This window comes from Nannospalax galili, unplaced genomic scaffold (genome assembly GCF_000622305.1).
Source record: "Nannospalax galili isolate Female #2095 unplaced genomic scaffold, S.galili_v1.0 scaffold291, whole genome shotgun sequence".
Classification (NCBI taxonomy): Eukaryota; Metazoa; Chordata; class Mammalia; order Rodentia; family Spalacidae; genus Nannospalax; species Nannospalax galili.
This window is the reverse complement of record NW_008330588.1, coordinates 99,596-116,723: the sequence shown is the minus strand read 5'-3', so window position 1 is coordinate 116,723 and position 17,128 is coordinate 99,596. Positions and strand designations below refer to the sequence as shown.

Genomic DNA, 17,128 nt, shown 5'->3' with positions numbered 1-17,128 from the left:
AAATTTGTAGTGGGGGGCATTGTGTGACTCCTACCCTCTAAGATGACTAAAATCTAGAATATACACATACATGTGAAAGAGAGGGGAGAGCAGATGAGAGAGAGAGAGAGAGAGAGAGAGAGAGAGAGAAACACGCTTGTCCACTGATAGAGGAAATGTAAATTGATGTAGCTAGTATGGAAAACAGTTTAATGTTTTAATGTTATTCTATTTAAAGTTATTTAAATAACAACAACAAAAAAACTCAAATAGTCAACCAACTGATGAATGGAAAAACAACATATGGTATATCCATACAATGAAATATTATTTAGCCATGGAAAGGTGTGAAATACTGATATGTGCTACACTTTGGGTATTCAGAAACATTATTCTAAATGAAAGAAGTGAAACACAAAGGGTTAATAATGTCTGTTCTATTTATATGAAATATCTAAGATCAAAACATCCCTAGAGGACTCAGAGTAGATTAGTAGTTTCCAGGGGTTAGGTATAAAGAGGGATAGGAAGTTTCTGTTGAATGGGCTTAGGATTTTCTTTGGGGGTAAAGACAACATTTTGGAACTAAAAAAAAGTGAGGTGTGTAGAAGATTGTGAGTGTAATAAATCTTACTGAATTCTGTACAAATCTATGTATACATGTGGTTTTATTTTTATTTATTTGTATGGCTTCTTATAATCCATTGCTTTTGTATGTCCCTTCCATATCCCCTACAGAGCTAGGATTACTCTCGTTCTTTGGTATGGAGTTGAATACCAAATGCAGTGCTGTACAGCGGCTGACGTGAGACACAAAGGACAGCTCAGTACCCACTGTGTGCCAGGCACAGTGCTGGGGCAGCTTGCTCTAGGGCTTTTAATGAATCACCCAGATGCTGTTGTCTATAGGGGCAATGTGAAGGGCAGGGGAAATATTCTCCATAGTGGGGACCAAGAAAGAAGCCAGGAGCTCTATGTCCATGCTTTACAGAGTAAGGGCAGACTGCAGGCATGTGGACTGACTCTGTGAACTGAGCCCCATGAGGAGAACCAGAAGGATTCCGAAGGGTTGTGTTCTCCCATAGGTCACAAACTGGCGACTACAGCCCAGGGTCTATGTCATGGCTGTCCTCCACCTGAAGTGGACTGAGGTTCTCTCTCCAGAGGCAGTGAGGACTCCTTTACTGGGAAAGAAGACTTACTTCCTCCTTTGCCTGCTCACAGTTCTGCTCACTGCCCAGGGGCTTGGTGCGATGCTCACATACCCACTCTCCAATTTTCCAATGAAAGCTCCATGGCAGGGCTTCCTGCCAGATCTTGGAATCTCATTATTTTTCTGTGCATCAGCAAATTTGTTTAGTACCTGCCAAAGCTGGCTTTGATTTCCCCATTCAAAATAAGACCTTGCATGCATACAGTCAAAAAAAAATTTAAAGCAGTTTTCTTGTTTGGCCAGAGAGGGTGAATTCTAATGAGCTGTGGTCCTCACTATGGCTCTGAGGCTCAGGTACATGGGTTCACACTTCTTAACAGACACAGTCCCACTTTCACATGCAATTTTAAAATTAGCAGAAAGACAAACATGAGGTCCCCAAAGAAATTTGCTGAAACTGGCTTGTGTAAGCTCAGAATATAGAGAATTATAAATTAATTGTTGAAAGTGCTTACTGTGAAAAATGGGGTTGATCACTTGTTTGGTTCTAAAATCCTTACTGCATTCAAATGTCTTCAGTAACTAGAGTCCCTAAAACATTTCGATATTTATGGCCACATAATGTAAAGTTTGAAAGCATGCGTTTGTTAGAATCCTAGTTTCTATGCAAATATTTTAAGTATTTTCTTTCATAAAGGGCTATCATAGAAAGTGTCACATTAAGAAAATTTCTTTGCAATCGCAGGGAAAATGCATTAGAATAAATCATATCAGACAGCACGATCTTTTATCTTTTTTAATATAGCCATTCTGGGAAAAGCAAGGCAATTAGGGAAATTAAGTGCAGTGGAAGCCACAGCTTTAACAGGTCATTATAACCCTGCCAAAATGACTAGATGTAGCCAAGGAGTCCCTATGCACCAGACTCATTATATAAGAGAAAGGAACTGAGTGGGGAAGCCAAGAGTCTCATTAATTATTAATACGATTCAAGAAGAAGAAATGATGAGTAATGCAATCATGTGTCCTTTTAGAACTACATATTCATAATAGGAAATTATATCTATTAACATGGAGCCCCATTTTATTATGCTCGATGCCTGTTTCTTACTACGCCATGACTGTAAGTGTGGCACTGAATAACACATTTCATTGCAGAAGTAAATTAAATATTTCAAAATAAAATGCATGCTGTTTTTCTCAGCTCTGTTTTTCTGTTATTTCACTTTTACCATCATCTTAAAAGCTAAGTTTGATGTATCCTTCCAAACCAATTGGTTCCAGCCTCTTTCTGAGCTGTGCTCTGCTGTATAGAGGCCGTATCTCCAGACAGCGAGTCCTTCCTTCGCAGTGTTTCCTTCATCTCCTGCTTTGTCAAGTACGTGTTGGTCACCCCTGCATCTCTGCGTGTGCCACTTACTACCCTGTGTTATGTAATCTCTGAAGATAGAAAGAAAACAAAAAATCGCTGTCCTTCAGAGGTTCCTAAAGCCGCCTGTATAGTTGGTACATTTGATTCAAGAAGGCATTGAAACACAAGACTGACAGGACTGAATAAAGTGCCCGCAAGCTGGAGAGGGCCCTTCACTTTGCACAGAGGCATTCTTGAAAATGGTTAAGAGCCATTTTCACAGAAACGAATGAAAACAGTGTGTGCTGGGAAAGAAACACTCAAGAGAGACAGGATGTCCTAGGCATGCACACACCTTGATGACTAGTTTTATCATGAGAATCTACTGGCTAGTTGCCAGGGTTAGGGGGCAGATAGCAGACAAATGGGGTGCCTGCCTGTCACCTCAGTGGTCTGCACTCAGGGTCCCAGCCTCATGGACACATTGTGCACAACTTCATACCCACCCTGCCCTGATCCTTTGGGCAAACTGGGCATTGCCTATTGTTCTACTAAGCACGACATGCTGGTCCAGTGGCCAGGTTCCTCCACCCAATGAACAGTGTTTCTAAATAAAGATCTGAAGATAGGGTGTCTCAGCTGGCTTGTCAAAGCCAATTCCACTTCATCCTGCTGCATTCTGTTTGAGAGTCACCTGGTCATGCTAAGTTTGTTCTGAAGAGACTGTCCCAACCACAAATAGACGACAGAGTTTGCACTCCTGCCTTTTCTGGTACCTATTGAGGATGTCTGTACCCTGCACACATGTCCCATTCATCAGAGGCTGGTAAGCTGACAGGGATTCAGAAGGAGCCTTACTTCCAGGCTGCCATGCCCAGGGTGGGTAAAGGGGCCAAACAGGGCTACAAAGAGCAGGGTGCTGGGGGCACAGGGCAGGCACAGAGGCTGCTAGGACTTCATGGGATCTGACCTCGCATAGTGCCATGATTTTGCATTTGAAATAATGCATGCACAGAGGAGACCCCTTCCTGGGGTGTCAGATTTTATATCTTCAGTGGCCGATGCTGTGGCCTTTGGGGAACACCCATTGGAGACTACAGTACACATTGGGAATGTACAGTGCCATGGAAATTGCATGAGTTGTCTTATCCGTTTGTTAAAAGTTTTTTAAATTTATTTTTCTTTTATGTGTATGAGTGTTATGCCTACACGTGTGTAAGTGTACCTGTGTTGTGAAGTGTCTGTGGAGTACAGAAGAAGGAATCTGATTCCCTGGAACTGGAGTTATGGATGATTGTTAGCTACCATGTGGTGCTGTGATTTGAATCCAGTTCTTTGCTCTTCTTATCCTTTAGAGACGTTGGATGGACAGAAAAGAAAAAAATTGCCTTTTGTGTCAGGCAAACAAAGGGTTCCCCAGGACCTGCTTTCCTGAATGTTCTTGCTTTAGAAACAACACATTGAAGCATAGAAGTTAATGTTTAAATACTTCTTCTGAAAAAGCTCTTTCAAATTAAGGTCATTTCAAGCAGCAGTACCACGGGTGTCCCTCCTCTTCTTCCAATGGCTGTCATGCAAACCCAGGCCCTTCCCCCAGTCTTCTGCTGCTGTGGAGCAAATGACATTGTTCTTTAGGAAAGCAACTCAAGCCAGGGAGTGGAGGATTTTTATGTAGAACAATGTAAATTTATTGGTGTATTGGGCAGGCATATGCACCAGGGTTGGTTTGTTTGGTTTTGCTTTTGCTTCTGCTTTGTTCCTCCCTTCTAACTCTGTAATATTCAGCCATATTTTTGCTATTCGGTTGCCAGTTACATAGCTACAGGGTGGTGTATCTTTAATACTGTTAGCTCAGTCTTTCATGCCACTTGCCTTGTATTTTTTAAAATATTTTATTATTTTTATTTCATGTATATGGGTGTATTGCCTGCATGTGTGTAAGTGCACCTGTGGCATGTAATGCCTGTAGAGGTCAGAAGAAGGTGCTGGATCCCCTGGAACTGGAGTTGAGGATGGATCCTAGTCACCATGTGGGTGCTGGGAATCAAACCCGGGTCATCTGCAAGAGCAGTCAGTACTCTTAACTGTTGGGCCATCTCTCTTGCCCCCTGCCTTATATTCTTTACTATTCATTGTGAATTAACTTTCAGGAATATTTGAAGTCTTTGTACAGAAGGACTGGACTATCCAAGCTAGGAATCCCAGTACCACTGTTTGTTTTTTACTGAAACGTATTAAGGAAATCATGCCTTTTGCCTTAGCAAAAGTTGCTTGCTATCATTCAAATGAAAAGTATTTTTAAATTAATTGTGGTGGCACATTCCTATAATCCCAAAATTTAGGATGCTAAGGCAGGAGAATTGTTAATTTGAGGCCAGGCTGGTCTACATAGCAAGATTCCATCTCATAAAATCAAATCAAGTAATAGATAAATAAATGATTTTCATACTTGAAACCTTTCATGATAGAGTCTGAAAAAGCTCTTGGGAGAGGTACCTGAATTATGAGTCTGATTTGGCTTGGTGAGCAAGGGTTTGTTCGTTCATTGCCTTTGCAAAGGAAAGCCTTCCTGCTTTGTAAGTCAGCTATGAGATACCAAGAGATCTTAGAGGGTGTAGAGGTTGAAGCAATCAAAGGTGGCTTGCTTCTGGCTCTTAAAGCAAGACAGACTCCATATGGTAAACACGTACCTTCGAGAACTGACTGGAAAGTCCCTTCGATGAACAGGTAAAAGCCAAGCCTGTTCACCAGGTGAAGCTTCCCTGGCAGCTGAACAAACAGCACAGGAGAGAAGGGCTGTGCTAAATGAGAACAGCTGGGTGTAGACACCTCTGGGAGCTAGGAGGTGACTGCCAGGGCCTCACAGCACCTGTGTGTCTGTGGAGTCAGACAATGGCACGTTCCTTCACCAGTGCCAGGTGTAATGCTGAAAAAGGTTTGGAGCATAAACTCAGCGCTAATGGATGAAACTGTGGACTGCAGTCACCAGCCCCAAGAGAAGTTGAAAGAGAAGGCTTCGAAAGAGGACGGGAGTATTTATAGAGCAGTGCTGAAGCAAATGAAGAGTCATAGACAATTATGTTAGAGCTGAAAGGAGCCCTGGTGCTCTGTGGCCACTGGAATTTCTAATAAGGAAACGGACACGAGAAACAACTCACCCCAAATGGCCATAGAATCACCCTCTACTCATAAACTTCACATACTCATAGAAATCTGATGAGCCCCTGGTGGAGCCCAGGCACAGTTGCTGGCCCTGGATCCTGGTTTGCTGACTCACGGAGCACTGCTTTTCACTGAGATCTTTCCACCTGGATCTCTGTTTGGCATCAAACTGAAACAAGGCTGGGCCCACAGATTCCCAAGATAAAAAACCAAGCTAACTCTGAGATCTGAAAAAAGACAATGTCAAGGAAGGGGTTGCCTGACTGGTTTCAGTGATTAAATCTCCATACACAAGCACTGCTTAGCATTTGAAAAGCTTAGGACTATATTTGTGCTGACCTTTACCCAACATAGTTACTTGGAGAATAAACTTTTAATAATGGAAATGGGTTTCCTTTTGTATCTTCAGAGTATATCAAGGTTGGGAGAAGTTGGGGAGTGGTGGGACTGGGCTGGGGCAGGAAGGGCAGGGCGTGAGAGAAGAGGGGTGAAGTCAGTGATAGGGTGGGGATTTGCCAAATGCTGGTCCCTGGGCACACAGGAGAAGGGGCAGGACTGAACTTGGCCTCTCATTGTACTGATGGGAGTTGCCCATGTCCAACCTGCACTGAATGACTTCTGTCTTAGCTAAGATAAGTGCCATTTCAAAAGAAGATTCTTCTATTTCTTGGAAAGATCAGCAGACTGAAGAAATATCTTGGCCTCAGCATCCCAGCTTGGGAATCTTCACCTATGCCGATGACAGCAGGAGCTGGTGCTTACCGTGCTGTGTCCCCTGGGTACCGCTTACATAGTCACTCTAAGATGGCCAGAAAGTCCATTATTATTCCCATTTTGCAAATGAAGCTACCGAAGAACAGAGAGATGGATGAGCTTGTCCGCCTTGTGACGCTAACCTACAGGACAGCCAGGTCCCATGCTATCCTAGCCTTCTATCTCCACATTAATCATTTTCCCCTCTACGCTGTGCTGAGAGAGTAGGAAAAGAAGGCAGATTTCAATCTGTCTGGAGCCAGTATACATCAAGAACATGCCACCTGGCTCCTGGACCTGCATACAGATGAAGAGATGCCAGGAGGCCACAATCAGCAGTGACTGACCCTTCATTCAAAAGGTTTATTTGACTGGTTTCAATATGAGAGAATCACTAGAGATAGAAGAAATAAATTCATATTAAAAGTTCATTAGGTGGGGCTGGAGAGATGGCTCAGCTGTTAAGAGCCCTGGCTGCTCTTGCGAAGGACCTGAATTTGATTCCCAGTGCCTACATGGTGGCTAACTAGTATTCCTAACTCTGGTTCCAAGGGATTCAACACTCTTTTTTGGCTTCCTTGTGCATTGCATCACATGGATGCACCTACATACATGTCAGCAAAACACTCATACCGTAAAAATTAAAGTAATAAATAAAAAGTTTTTAAAAGTTTATTAGGAACTAGGCATGGAAGTAAATGCCTATAATGCCAGCACCCAACAGACTGAGACAGGGGGATCATGGGATCAAGGCCAGCCTGGGCTGCACAGGAAGACCCTGTCACAAAACAAAACAAAGTAAGAACAGACATTTGCTAGATACTCCTTGTCCTTTGAACCCCAATGGTGTCTCACTATTCTGTCCTTGCCTGGGTGACCTACCACCCTCAGGGTTACAGAAGAAATCTGTTCCGAGGTGGATGGCCCCAGACATGCGTTTGCCAGCGGCTCTGTCTCCCCGGGCAGTGCAGATAGTGAGTGACTGCACCCCTCCTTCCCCTCCTTCCTTTTAGAGCTGCCAACTTCAGGAACTTTACCTTCATCCAGCTGAATGGAGAATTTTCCCGGGGAAAGGGACTGGATGTCGGAGCCCGCTTCTGGAAGGGGAGCAATGTCCTTCTCTTTTTCTGTGATGTTGACATCTACTTCACCTCTGAGTTCCTCAACACGTGCAGGCTGAACACACAGCCAGGTATGTGGCACTTAGCACTTGTCGCTCAGGCACAGTTCCCTCTACCTACCTGCTTGGGAATCAGCCTCACCTTTCCCCAATGACAAATCACCTCGCTTGATTCATCCTTGGTTGCTGAGCAGCAAGCCCTAATTCTAGGACTCTGTCTCCGTGTGTGTCTTCTTTCTGTTTTTTACTGGGAGGTCAGATGAGTACAAGGAGAGGATGTGGTAGGGGACATGGGCCTAGAAAACTGCTCAAATGTAAAGGGAGAAAGGTAGCTATGGTCAGAAACCAAGGCAGAAGGGCCAGAAGGAACCCCCAATATAAAAATGATGTCTGTGGATTTGCCTCAGGCATGGTGATAAACAGCTAAGAATTCCTAGAATGGTCATTTGCTTGTTAAAATATGATAATCCCTCTATATTTGTTGCTACAGAGCAATTGCTCTGGGCTCTCTTGTCTACTTGTCCTGCCCAGAGTCACTCTGGCTTCCCTGTCAATCTTTGAGGTTGTCCTGGAAGCCAGCACTTAAAGGCTTCATGCAGGGGGCGAGGGGGAGTTGGGGGCAGGGGCACCAGGACACTCTTCCACACCCTTTGCTTTGGGGGATCCAATTCCAGTTCAAAGACTGTCAACAGCTTGCACATTATTCTTGTGCTAGGAGGACAGAAAGAGTCAAGGATCAGACTGATGGGTCCACACAATGGGACATGTTTAAGGTCTGGTCTAGAGTTGCGTGAAGGAATAAGATTGGATGGAAATGCCTGGGCTGTTTCAGATGGTAAATATAGAACAGACCCAGCAGTGGAATGAATCATTCTCCTTAAGCAGATGTTTGCTTTCTGATTTTCAGGGAAGAAGGTATTTTATCCAGTTCTGTTCAGTCAGTACAACCCTGGCATAATCTATGGCCATCACGAGGCAATCCCTCCCCTTGAACAGCAGCTGGTGAGTAATTACCCCCCCAGATGCCTGTGTGTGGCTCTGTTTCATGTCGCTCATTACCAGGGGCACCTGACCGTGAGGAAAGGTGAGTGGGGCTCCTCAGATCAATTCCCTTGGTGGTTTTTAAGTTTGGCAGACGTTCTGGCCTTTGCTCTCAGTGTCTTGTTGATTAAAAGTGCTTGCGATATTTAAAAGTGGAAAATTAATAGGAACAGCACCTTGCAGGAGGACAATTTCACAGCTTCCTAATTTTGTTCTGTGCTTTGGGGGAACTGGTATTGTTGCACTATGGCTGCAGAGTGCTTTCTCTTATTACAAAATGTTGCTGGGGAAGAAAAATGAGGCCAAACAAATGTTAGAAAGAGGTGGCTCAACACAGGGCACACCACAAGTCAGTGGGAAATTAGGACCCCATCCAGTACCCTGGCCTTTCACCTTCCCATCATAGCATCATTGCTTCCCATCACTGTGTTGGTGAATTTTGGCATCAGAGGTGTCCCTAGCTAGGTGGTCTTTCAAGGAAGCGTGGTGGGACTTCTCTGCTAAGATCCTGGGTAGTGGAAACCACACAGCCCCTAGGTCTCTCTAAACAAGTATGTCTGTGTCATCACAGACAGATGAAGCAGGGCAGGAAATAGGGAGGTGAGAGGCCAGAAGAGGATCTCTGTGCCCCTCCAAGGCAATTACAGTCGTATGCCCTTGTCCATGTGGGGTATGTGCCAAGACCCCCAGTGGATGCTTGACATCACGAATAGCACCAAACCCCACACATACTGGTTTCTCTATACTTATACACAGTAAAGTTTAAATTCTAAATTAGGCAGTGAGAGATTAACAGCAATGACTACTGGTAAAATGGAATAATTATGGCAATATCCTATAATAAAGATTCAATAGTCATAGCATGTTCATTTCAGGAATTTTCCATTTCATATTCTCAGATTTCAGCTGACAGTAGTAGCTAAAACCACAGAAAGTGAAACTGTGAGTGTGGCTGGGGCGGGGAGGGAGGGTGGTACTGCTGTTGGCTGCATAGGCACAGGAAAAAAAGACCCTCCTCCCACACCACTCTGGGCTGTGCTCTTTCCTGTGGGGAGATCAGCTGGCCCAGTGCTGTCTGTCCTTCCTTGCTTTTAGAAGCTTTTCCTCCTTTTGACAAACAAGGGAAAAAACCATGCTTTTGCCCACTGAGTGCCCTTGGGGGTAGGAAGGAAATGGGGTATAAACAATGGAATGGAGAACAGATTTCCACTGAAAACACGTCCTCTCTGATGGTCTCTTGGGCAATTGACTTTACCTTAAGCTTTCAGAAGTAGCAAAACCCATTCTCTCCCGCCTGCCCTGTGTCCTTTGCCCACCCCAGGTAACCTCTGATGGCTAATGGGGACTTCTCCAGAACACTGAAGCATTGGGTGTCTTCAGGGTTGGGGAGGTGCTTGCCTCCTGGTTGTCCCAGCCTGGTTTGGTGCATTCAAGCCAGGCAGGACATAAACAGTACCCTCCCTCTTCCTCCATCAAATTTTAGCACTGCAGGCTGTGTGTCTGTCTGTGTGCTGTATCTCTATCTGTGCTCTATGCATGAAAACAGAACATTTTCACACACAAAGAACCAATTTTCATCTACTTAGGAGTACAAGTCTCCTGTAGAGACGGAAGCTTGTCGTTTCCTTTCCTGAGAGTTTTTCAGTTTTCCTCAGGGTTTAAGTGGAAATAGGATAGAGCATTTCTTTTCTTTGAACCAACGAGAATAAAAGTTCTTTGGGTTTTAAATAAAGCTCTGTTTTACATTTGACATTGGGCATGATTAATGTTTCTAGTTCAAACTCAGAAAGATCCTATTTGCTTGCAAGGAATTCTTTTCATTTCACAGTCTTAAGGTTTTATCCTTTCTAGTTCATCCTGTTCTAAGCAGGTAGGCTGGAAGTTAGAGAGATAACACAGCTAAGCAGGCCTCCCAGATCTGCAGAAAAAGGGTTCCATGCGGAAACAACTCAGATCCATTGTGGTCACTGCTAGAAGCTCTGAATTTCTGTGGCTCCTTTGACATTTGCTTCCCAATTTGACCTCTCCTCCACGGCATAAAGCTGCTATTTTAGATTTCAGTTTTTATGATTATTTAATTCAGTGAAACAACAATTTGAAGGTTCTCCAGGCTGCAACAAAATACATGATTATACTCTTTACTAGACAAACTACTTCTTTCAAGACTATTTTATTATTTTTATTACCTTTTAAGAATATTTTATTTATTGTTTTTATTTTATGTGTATCAGTATTTTGTCTGCATGTAAGTGCATCCATGTATACAATGCCTGTGAAGGTCAGTAGAGAGTGTCATATCCCCTGGAACTTGAGTTACAGATGGTTGATAGCCACCATGTGGGTGCTGGTAACCAAACCCAGGTACCATGCAAGAGCAACCAGTGCTCTTAACTGCTGAGCATTCTCGTCAACCCCCTGACAAACCATTTCTTAATCACTTGCTGTCTAGAAAGGTCTGGTCCAGGGACTGGTGCAGGAATCAGAGTTGCAATTGTTTCATATATTAAAAAATGATCCATGAGCGATTCCACTAATTACTTTCTTTTTATAGAGGTGGAATGAGTGATCCATGTTTTCATAGTCAGAGACTGGGGAGATGGTTCAGTGGGTAAAGTGCTTGCTATCCAAGCATGATGACCTGAATTTGGATCTCCAACACCCTTGTAAAACCCAAGTGTGGCAGTGTACACCTGTAACTCCCGCACTGAGGGAGTGGGTTAAATAGGAGGATCCCAGGCGCTTTCTGGCCAGACATTCTAGGGAGCTCCAGATTCAGTGAAGAACGTGTCTCAGAAAATAAGGCAAAGGATGATATAGAAGGATCCCCGAAGCTGACCACTGGCCACTGCTCATGCATTCACAGATGGGCAACCTCCTCCCTCCCACGCACAAAAGATTCTGCTCTGCAAGTGCCGGAGCTTAGCCCACACCAGGATAGCCTTCCTCTAGTGCAGGGAAAATAGGTTTGCAGAACATGTCCATAAGAGCTGAGGTACAAAGAAAGTGGTCTGACAAAAATTCCAGAGGCAAACATCAACTTACCGAAATTAATATAATGGAGACAGAGTGTGTAGGTGGCGAGACAGTAGGAAATAAAAAGTAATGACTGGAATTGGATAAATTAGGGAAGACTTCTTCCTGGGGGTACATTTTGGCTCAGTCTTCAAAAAGATGTTGTGCACACGTTAACAAATCCTTGATAGCCTTCCCTGGGCCACAAGACAGGGAAATATTGGACCAGAATGGGGCTATAATAAAGGTAACTTACTCAAACAAGCGATGAGCTTTCCCAGCGGCCCTGCAAGTATAGCCTCATCTCTCAGTGTGCCAGTTGCCACTTCCACGGCTATGACTACTGTTGCTTTGTATTTTGCCTGCAGATAAAAAGCAAGAACTTTGTGTGTATCTAGATAACTAGTTTTTGTACCTTTGCATACAAAGCATTAGTTAATAAGTGACATTGTGGGATTGTATACTAATATTTAATTTTTTAATTTGAAGTCATGAGATGACTTGCTGATGTGTTAATGTAGAAGCAATGCACTGAGAAGGGAATGACTATAATTGAAATAAATGTTCACTGTAGACATCCCACTTGCTGGCTCAGGCTGCCTGTTCCTACTTAGGTCCCTACAGGAACTCCTACCTCTTCTATCTTTAGATTCCAACCCTTCTCTACACTCCAGCCTTTCTTCCATCCTCTGCCAGAGATTGGTTTTGAATAAATAGATTAATTCCAGTTTTAAAAAATCTTTTATGGCATTAAGCCATAAAATATGCTAGCAAATGGTTAGCAACAGACTGTTTGAAAGTGGGAGAGGATGCCTTGATTGATGGCATTTGCCAATTTCTGTGGTGTAAATATTCCCACTGTGCCTCATTTCAGGCTTACCAGTGTGTTGAATTGAACACACAACTGGGAAGAGCTTTGCACAGTTCTGGCTGGCCCAAACACAGTATTGCAAACTCAATTTCTTACTGGGATTAATCCACAAACTGACTCAACCTGGCGTGGGAGAGGATGCCTTGATTGATGGCATTTGCCAATTTCTGTGGTGTAAATATTCCCACTGTGCCTCATTTCAGGCTTACCAGTGTGTTGAATTGAACACACAACTGGGAAGAGCTTTGCACAGTTCTGGCTGGCCCAAACACAGTGTTGCAAACTCAATTTCTTACTGGGATTAATGCACAAACTGACTCAACCTGGATACAGAGAAAATGTCAGCAAATCCACCACGTGGTAGCAGGTCCATAGATACTCAGTTGGGCTGCTGTCATGTAGCATACCTGCTCACGGTCTCCACAGGCCGCCCTTGCCCCTGTGGGCCTCACCAGCCCATGCTCTGAGTGTTTGATACAGATATCTCAGTCTGCTACGCAGTAACACCCATCATTTAAAACCAAGAGCCTTGTGCCACTCTGTTCAGTGTGTGTGGATAATGCTGACTGGTTGTCCTTATCCTCACAGGGATCACACCTGTGCCTCTTTACTCCCCTTCAGAGAGTGTGGGTATGTGTGTGCACACATTTATGTGCAGTGTATGCACAAGTACATGTGGGTGTGTGCACCTGGGTGAGTGCCTGTATATATATATATATATATGTATGATTGTGGAAGGCAGAGGGTTATGTCTGGTGTCTTCCTTGATCACTCTCCACCTTAATTTAGGATTTTAATGTATTCTTTGACAATATCATACGTGTATCGGTGTATTTTGGTCATATTTCTCCTTCCTACCGCCCTTTCTTATCCCACCCCATTCCCTCTGCGCCCCTTCTTCCCTCCATCCACCTTATTTTCTGAGACAGAGTCTCTCTCTGAGTCTGGAACTCATTGATCTAGCTAGTCTGCCTGGTCAAGGAGTGTGTCTCTGAGCCTCCCCAACGCTGGGGTTAGAGACACCCTGCACCACACCCAGCTCTTCATAGGAGAGCTGTGGATCCTAGCTCAGGTCCTCATGCTTATAGAACAAGTGCTACAGCAACTGAGCATCTTCCTAGCCCCTCAAATAGTTGAGTTTTAAAATGTTTTGTTTTTGTTTTTGAACCACTGACCCGTGCTTCAGGATTTTTACATTGCCTACCGAATGTAGTATATTCAGTGTGTCCTTGTAACTGTTTCTATCCAAACAGGAAACATACACTCATTAAATAACAAAAATAGTGTTAATAGATGTCATTTGATAATCCTCACTGTGCCCACATTATTTCATGTAATGCTCAATAAGGGGACGAGGCATCATCATCTCATTTCATAGATAGAGAAGTTGGGCTTGAAGGCCCTAAGCTCAGACTCTGAAAACTGCTAAGTGGCAGAGGAACAAATGCGAGTGCTACTCTGTGAGACTAAGCCTGGGAAGGGGATGCTGAACAGTAGGGGATGCTGAGCAGCAGGGATGCTGAGCAGCAGGGATGCTGAGTACCCGGGGATGCTGAGCAGCAGGGGATACATCCTTTGGCTTCCTCCTTCAAGGAAGGCCAAGAGTCTAGATCCTAGAAATGAGAGAATCTAGTGGATTCTGGTCACCTCCAGTCCCCTTACAAGATATAATCACTACCCACTCAGATACCAATAAGACCGATGTGAGTCAGTGCAGACCTGGGGCGGGGGGATGACATTTGAATCCATTCTGAAATGAATTCTGGGAACCCTGTGGCTCCAGAATATGTTGATTTCCAAGACAGTGGTCTGACAGTGTTCTGGGTGCTGGAGATACAGGGGATCAGGTCTCTGAACTGATGTTCCCCAGGGGTGGTAAGTGAAGATGGTTAGCAACCAGAGAAACAAGTGCGTCCCTGAAATCATTGCAGAGAACTGTGAATGTCATAGAGACGATAAACCAGGGCCACAGTGGCAAGGGGACATGGGGGCTAGTAAGTGTGTTGACATTGGCTAGGGGGGTCAGGATGACCGCTCTGAGCAATGACTTGGAGTAGAAACTGTAATAAGGACAAAGGTGACCAGATAGGGACTCCAGGGCCTTAGATGCCTGTGAACCTGGGGATTTTGGGGGTCAGGAAACAGGGCTGTTGGGGGGAATAGAGGAAATGAGAGGAGGGGAGGTAGGGAGGCAGTAGGGCTGGGTAGAGGAACGGAAGGCCCCTGTGACTCTTGAATGGTCTTCAGCAATAGCTTGATGCCATCTCATCTGAAGAGAGCTTAAGAACATTCACTTCTGCTGGACTGCCCTTTAGGGCACTATTCCAGTTAGCAACGCCACCCAGCTGTGGTCGTGGAACCTCCACAAGCAAAATCCATCTTGCTCTGGAATTACATGCTGTGGTACAACCAAGTCGGTTTCCATAAAGCACTACATTTCAATGACCTCTTCCCACAGGGGCTTTCTGTGACTTGGCAGCTTTAAAACCAACTTACTAATAGTTTCTATGGTTCAGCCTCCAGGTCATAAATCAGAGTGTTGCCATCACATCATCCCAGGTGAGGATCACCCTTCACCTTATTCAGTCTCCCTAGGCACTACATTGATTTAGTCCAGAATTCTGGAACAGCCACTTCTCGAGGACACTGTCACAGTTCTTCCTAAGCTCTGCCTGACTCTTCTAGTATGGAGCCTTCTCTTTTAAATCCCGTGAGGAGTGCAGTCAAATCCTTGACATTTGAATACTGGCACTTCTCTCTGACTCTGTCTGTCAGACACCAAGAGGACTTGCCTATACCCTGGACAGCAGAAAGGATATTGAGCCATTAGCTGTGACAGAAACAGTCTCCCTGGGATGATAGAGATGGATCAAAATCCATTAAAAACATGACTCAGTGGAGATTTTCCCAGACTTTCCTGCCTTGCCCAATCTTTCCAGCTGCTACTAATAAAATCACCTTATCACCTGGAGATTTTGCAGGCCCATTCTTTGTCCTGAGAAGGTTTTGAAGAACATCTGCTAGAGGCAGCTTGTGCCCACAGAACCTCCCTACATCCTGAGTTTCCTCAGGCAGGCTTGGTACATGTTAAGAGTACCAAAGTGTAAGTGAAAATAGGATGGGTCCACAGGTTCCAGAGTAAAAGAAAATTTTGTTTTTATTGGCATGCATTAATTATAATAGGTTTTACTATGGCATTTTAATACATGCATCTGTATATTGACCATATTCTACCCTATACCTCCTCTTATACCCCTCCTACTCCTATTGATCCCCTTCCCCTACCTAACTAGTCACCCCCCACCCCAGCTGCCTCTATTTTCATGCCTGTTTTATTTTGTGACCCAGTGAGTTTCTTTAGGGCTGCTTATAGGAACATGGGTGTGGGGGGTATTTACAGGTACAGGGACACCTCAGCTAGAGCTATACCACTGAATAGAACATCTCTCCCTCCCATCAACCACTGACTTCCTAAATCTTCAGAGAAGGGCAAGGCCTTCTAAGTGCCCCCCCATTACAGAATGTTGAGGAGCCCAATCTTGCACAAGTCTTGCACAGGGACCATGACATGGTCTTTGCACTCTTGAACTCCAGGATGAAAGAACTGTTAAGATTCATCAACTCTTGCAAGGCATTTGTCATATATAATTTAGGCTGTGGGAAGCTTCTGGAAAGTGGAATGCAGTGATGCAATCAATTGGTGAGCTACAAGAATCTTTAGAAGGTGATTTAGCTCAGCTTCATCTTATAGGAAAGAAAATTCAGGCTTGGGGAAATGAAGATCCCTTTGTGCAGTGGAAAAGCCAGTCACTGGTCAGGCTTGGACAAGTCCCTGCTGTTCCTCTCATGAGCTGTTTGAAATTAGCAGCCAACAGGGCCAGATGTCCCAAATAGGGACTCTCCTCAGCCCTCCACTACCCTCTCTCCAGGGAGGGGACTTCCTTTCTAAGCATCTATGTGAACTACAAAGACAATCATTTTAAAAAAGTATAACTGTTAAGATCTCAAAACCATTTGCAGAATTACCTCTGATTAAAAAAAATGTGAATGTGCGTGTGTGTGTGTGTGTGTGTGTGTGTGTGTGTTTTAAGTTTTGCTGCCTCAGCAAATATATTGGAAATTTACTTCAAAGGAAAAGACTGAGCAGAGCCTGGTTTTAATAGACAGTCACTGCCTGGATGACCTCTCAGACACGCTGCAGGCTGGCACTTCTCTCTGCATGAGCTTTCTGGAGCAGCTTGGTTCTCAAATTGTGTCTTTAGAACCTGCCCGCTCAGCCCATCACCCTTTGGCTGGGGAGCCAAAGAGAGACTGAAGTCTTTCATGTTTTCCTTTGTGTTTCCTGAGGGAGATCTGGTGGTGGGCTGTGAATCCCAAGTTGCCCTCGAAGCCTTTTCTCCACTCCTGAGGCTTTGCCGGCTCTGTACCCAGGCCTGTGTGATGGCCCAGACCTCAGCTTCTCCCCTGGCACTGGGACTGGGCCGGAAACGTAGGTGGCTTTTCCATGGCACTGCTCAAAAACCTTGCTCTCCAAGATTGTTTTTGGTGGTGGTGGTGGTGGTGGTGGTGGTGTGTGTGTGTGTGTGTTTGTATGTGTGTGTGTTTTCATGCCTACACCCTAGAAACATTCCAGCCAGAGGTGCCAAAAATCACAAGGCACTACTTTGGGCCTGGTAAGCTTACTGT

General features: G+C 44.5%; 1 protein-coding gene across 9 annotated transcripts in view; it reads left to right on the top strand.

Annotated features, from left to right (window-relative positions):
* The window catches only part of Csgalnact1 (chondroitin sulfate N-acetylgalactosaminyltransferase 1), a 353,381-nt gene that overhangs the window by 330,127 nt on the left and 6,126 nt on the right, over positions 1-17,128 (top strand). For all 9 annotated transcript variants that reach the window (XM_029554628.1, XM_029554624.1, XM_029554618.1 and 6 more), the window contains 2 exons: positions 7,412-7,590; positions 8,426-8,520. In XM_029554628.1, coding sequence (XP_029410488.1) covers positions 7,412-7,590; positions 8,426-8,520 — 274 coding nt within the window. The remainder of the gene's footprint in view (positions 1-7,411; positions 7,591-8,425; positions 8,521-17,128) is intronic.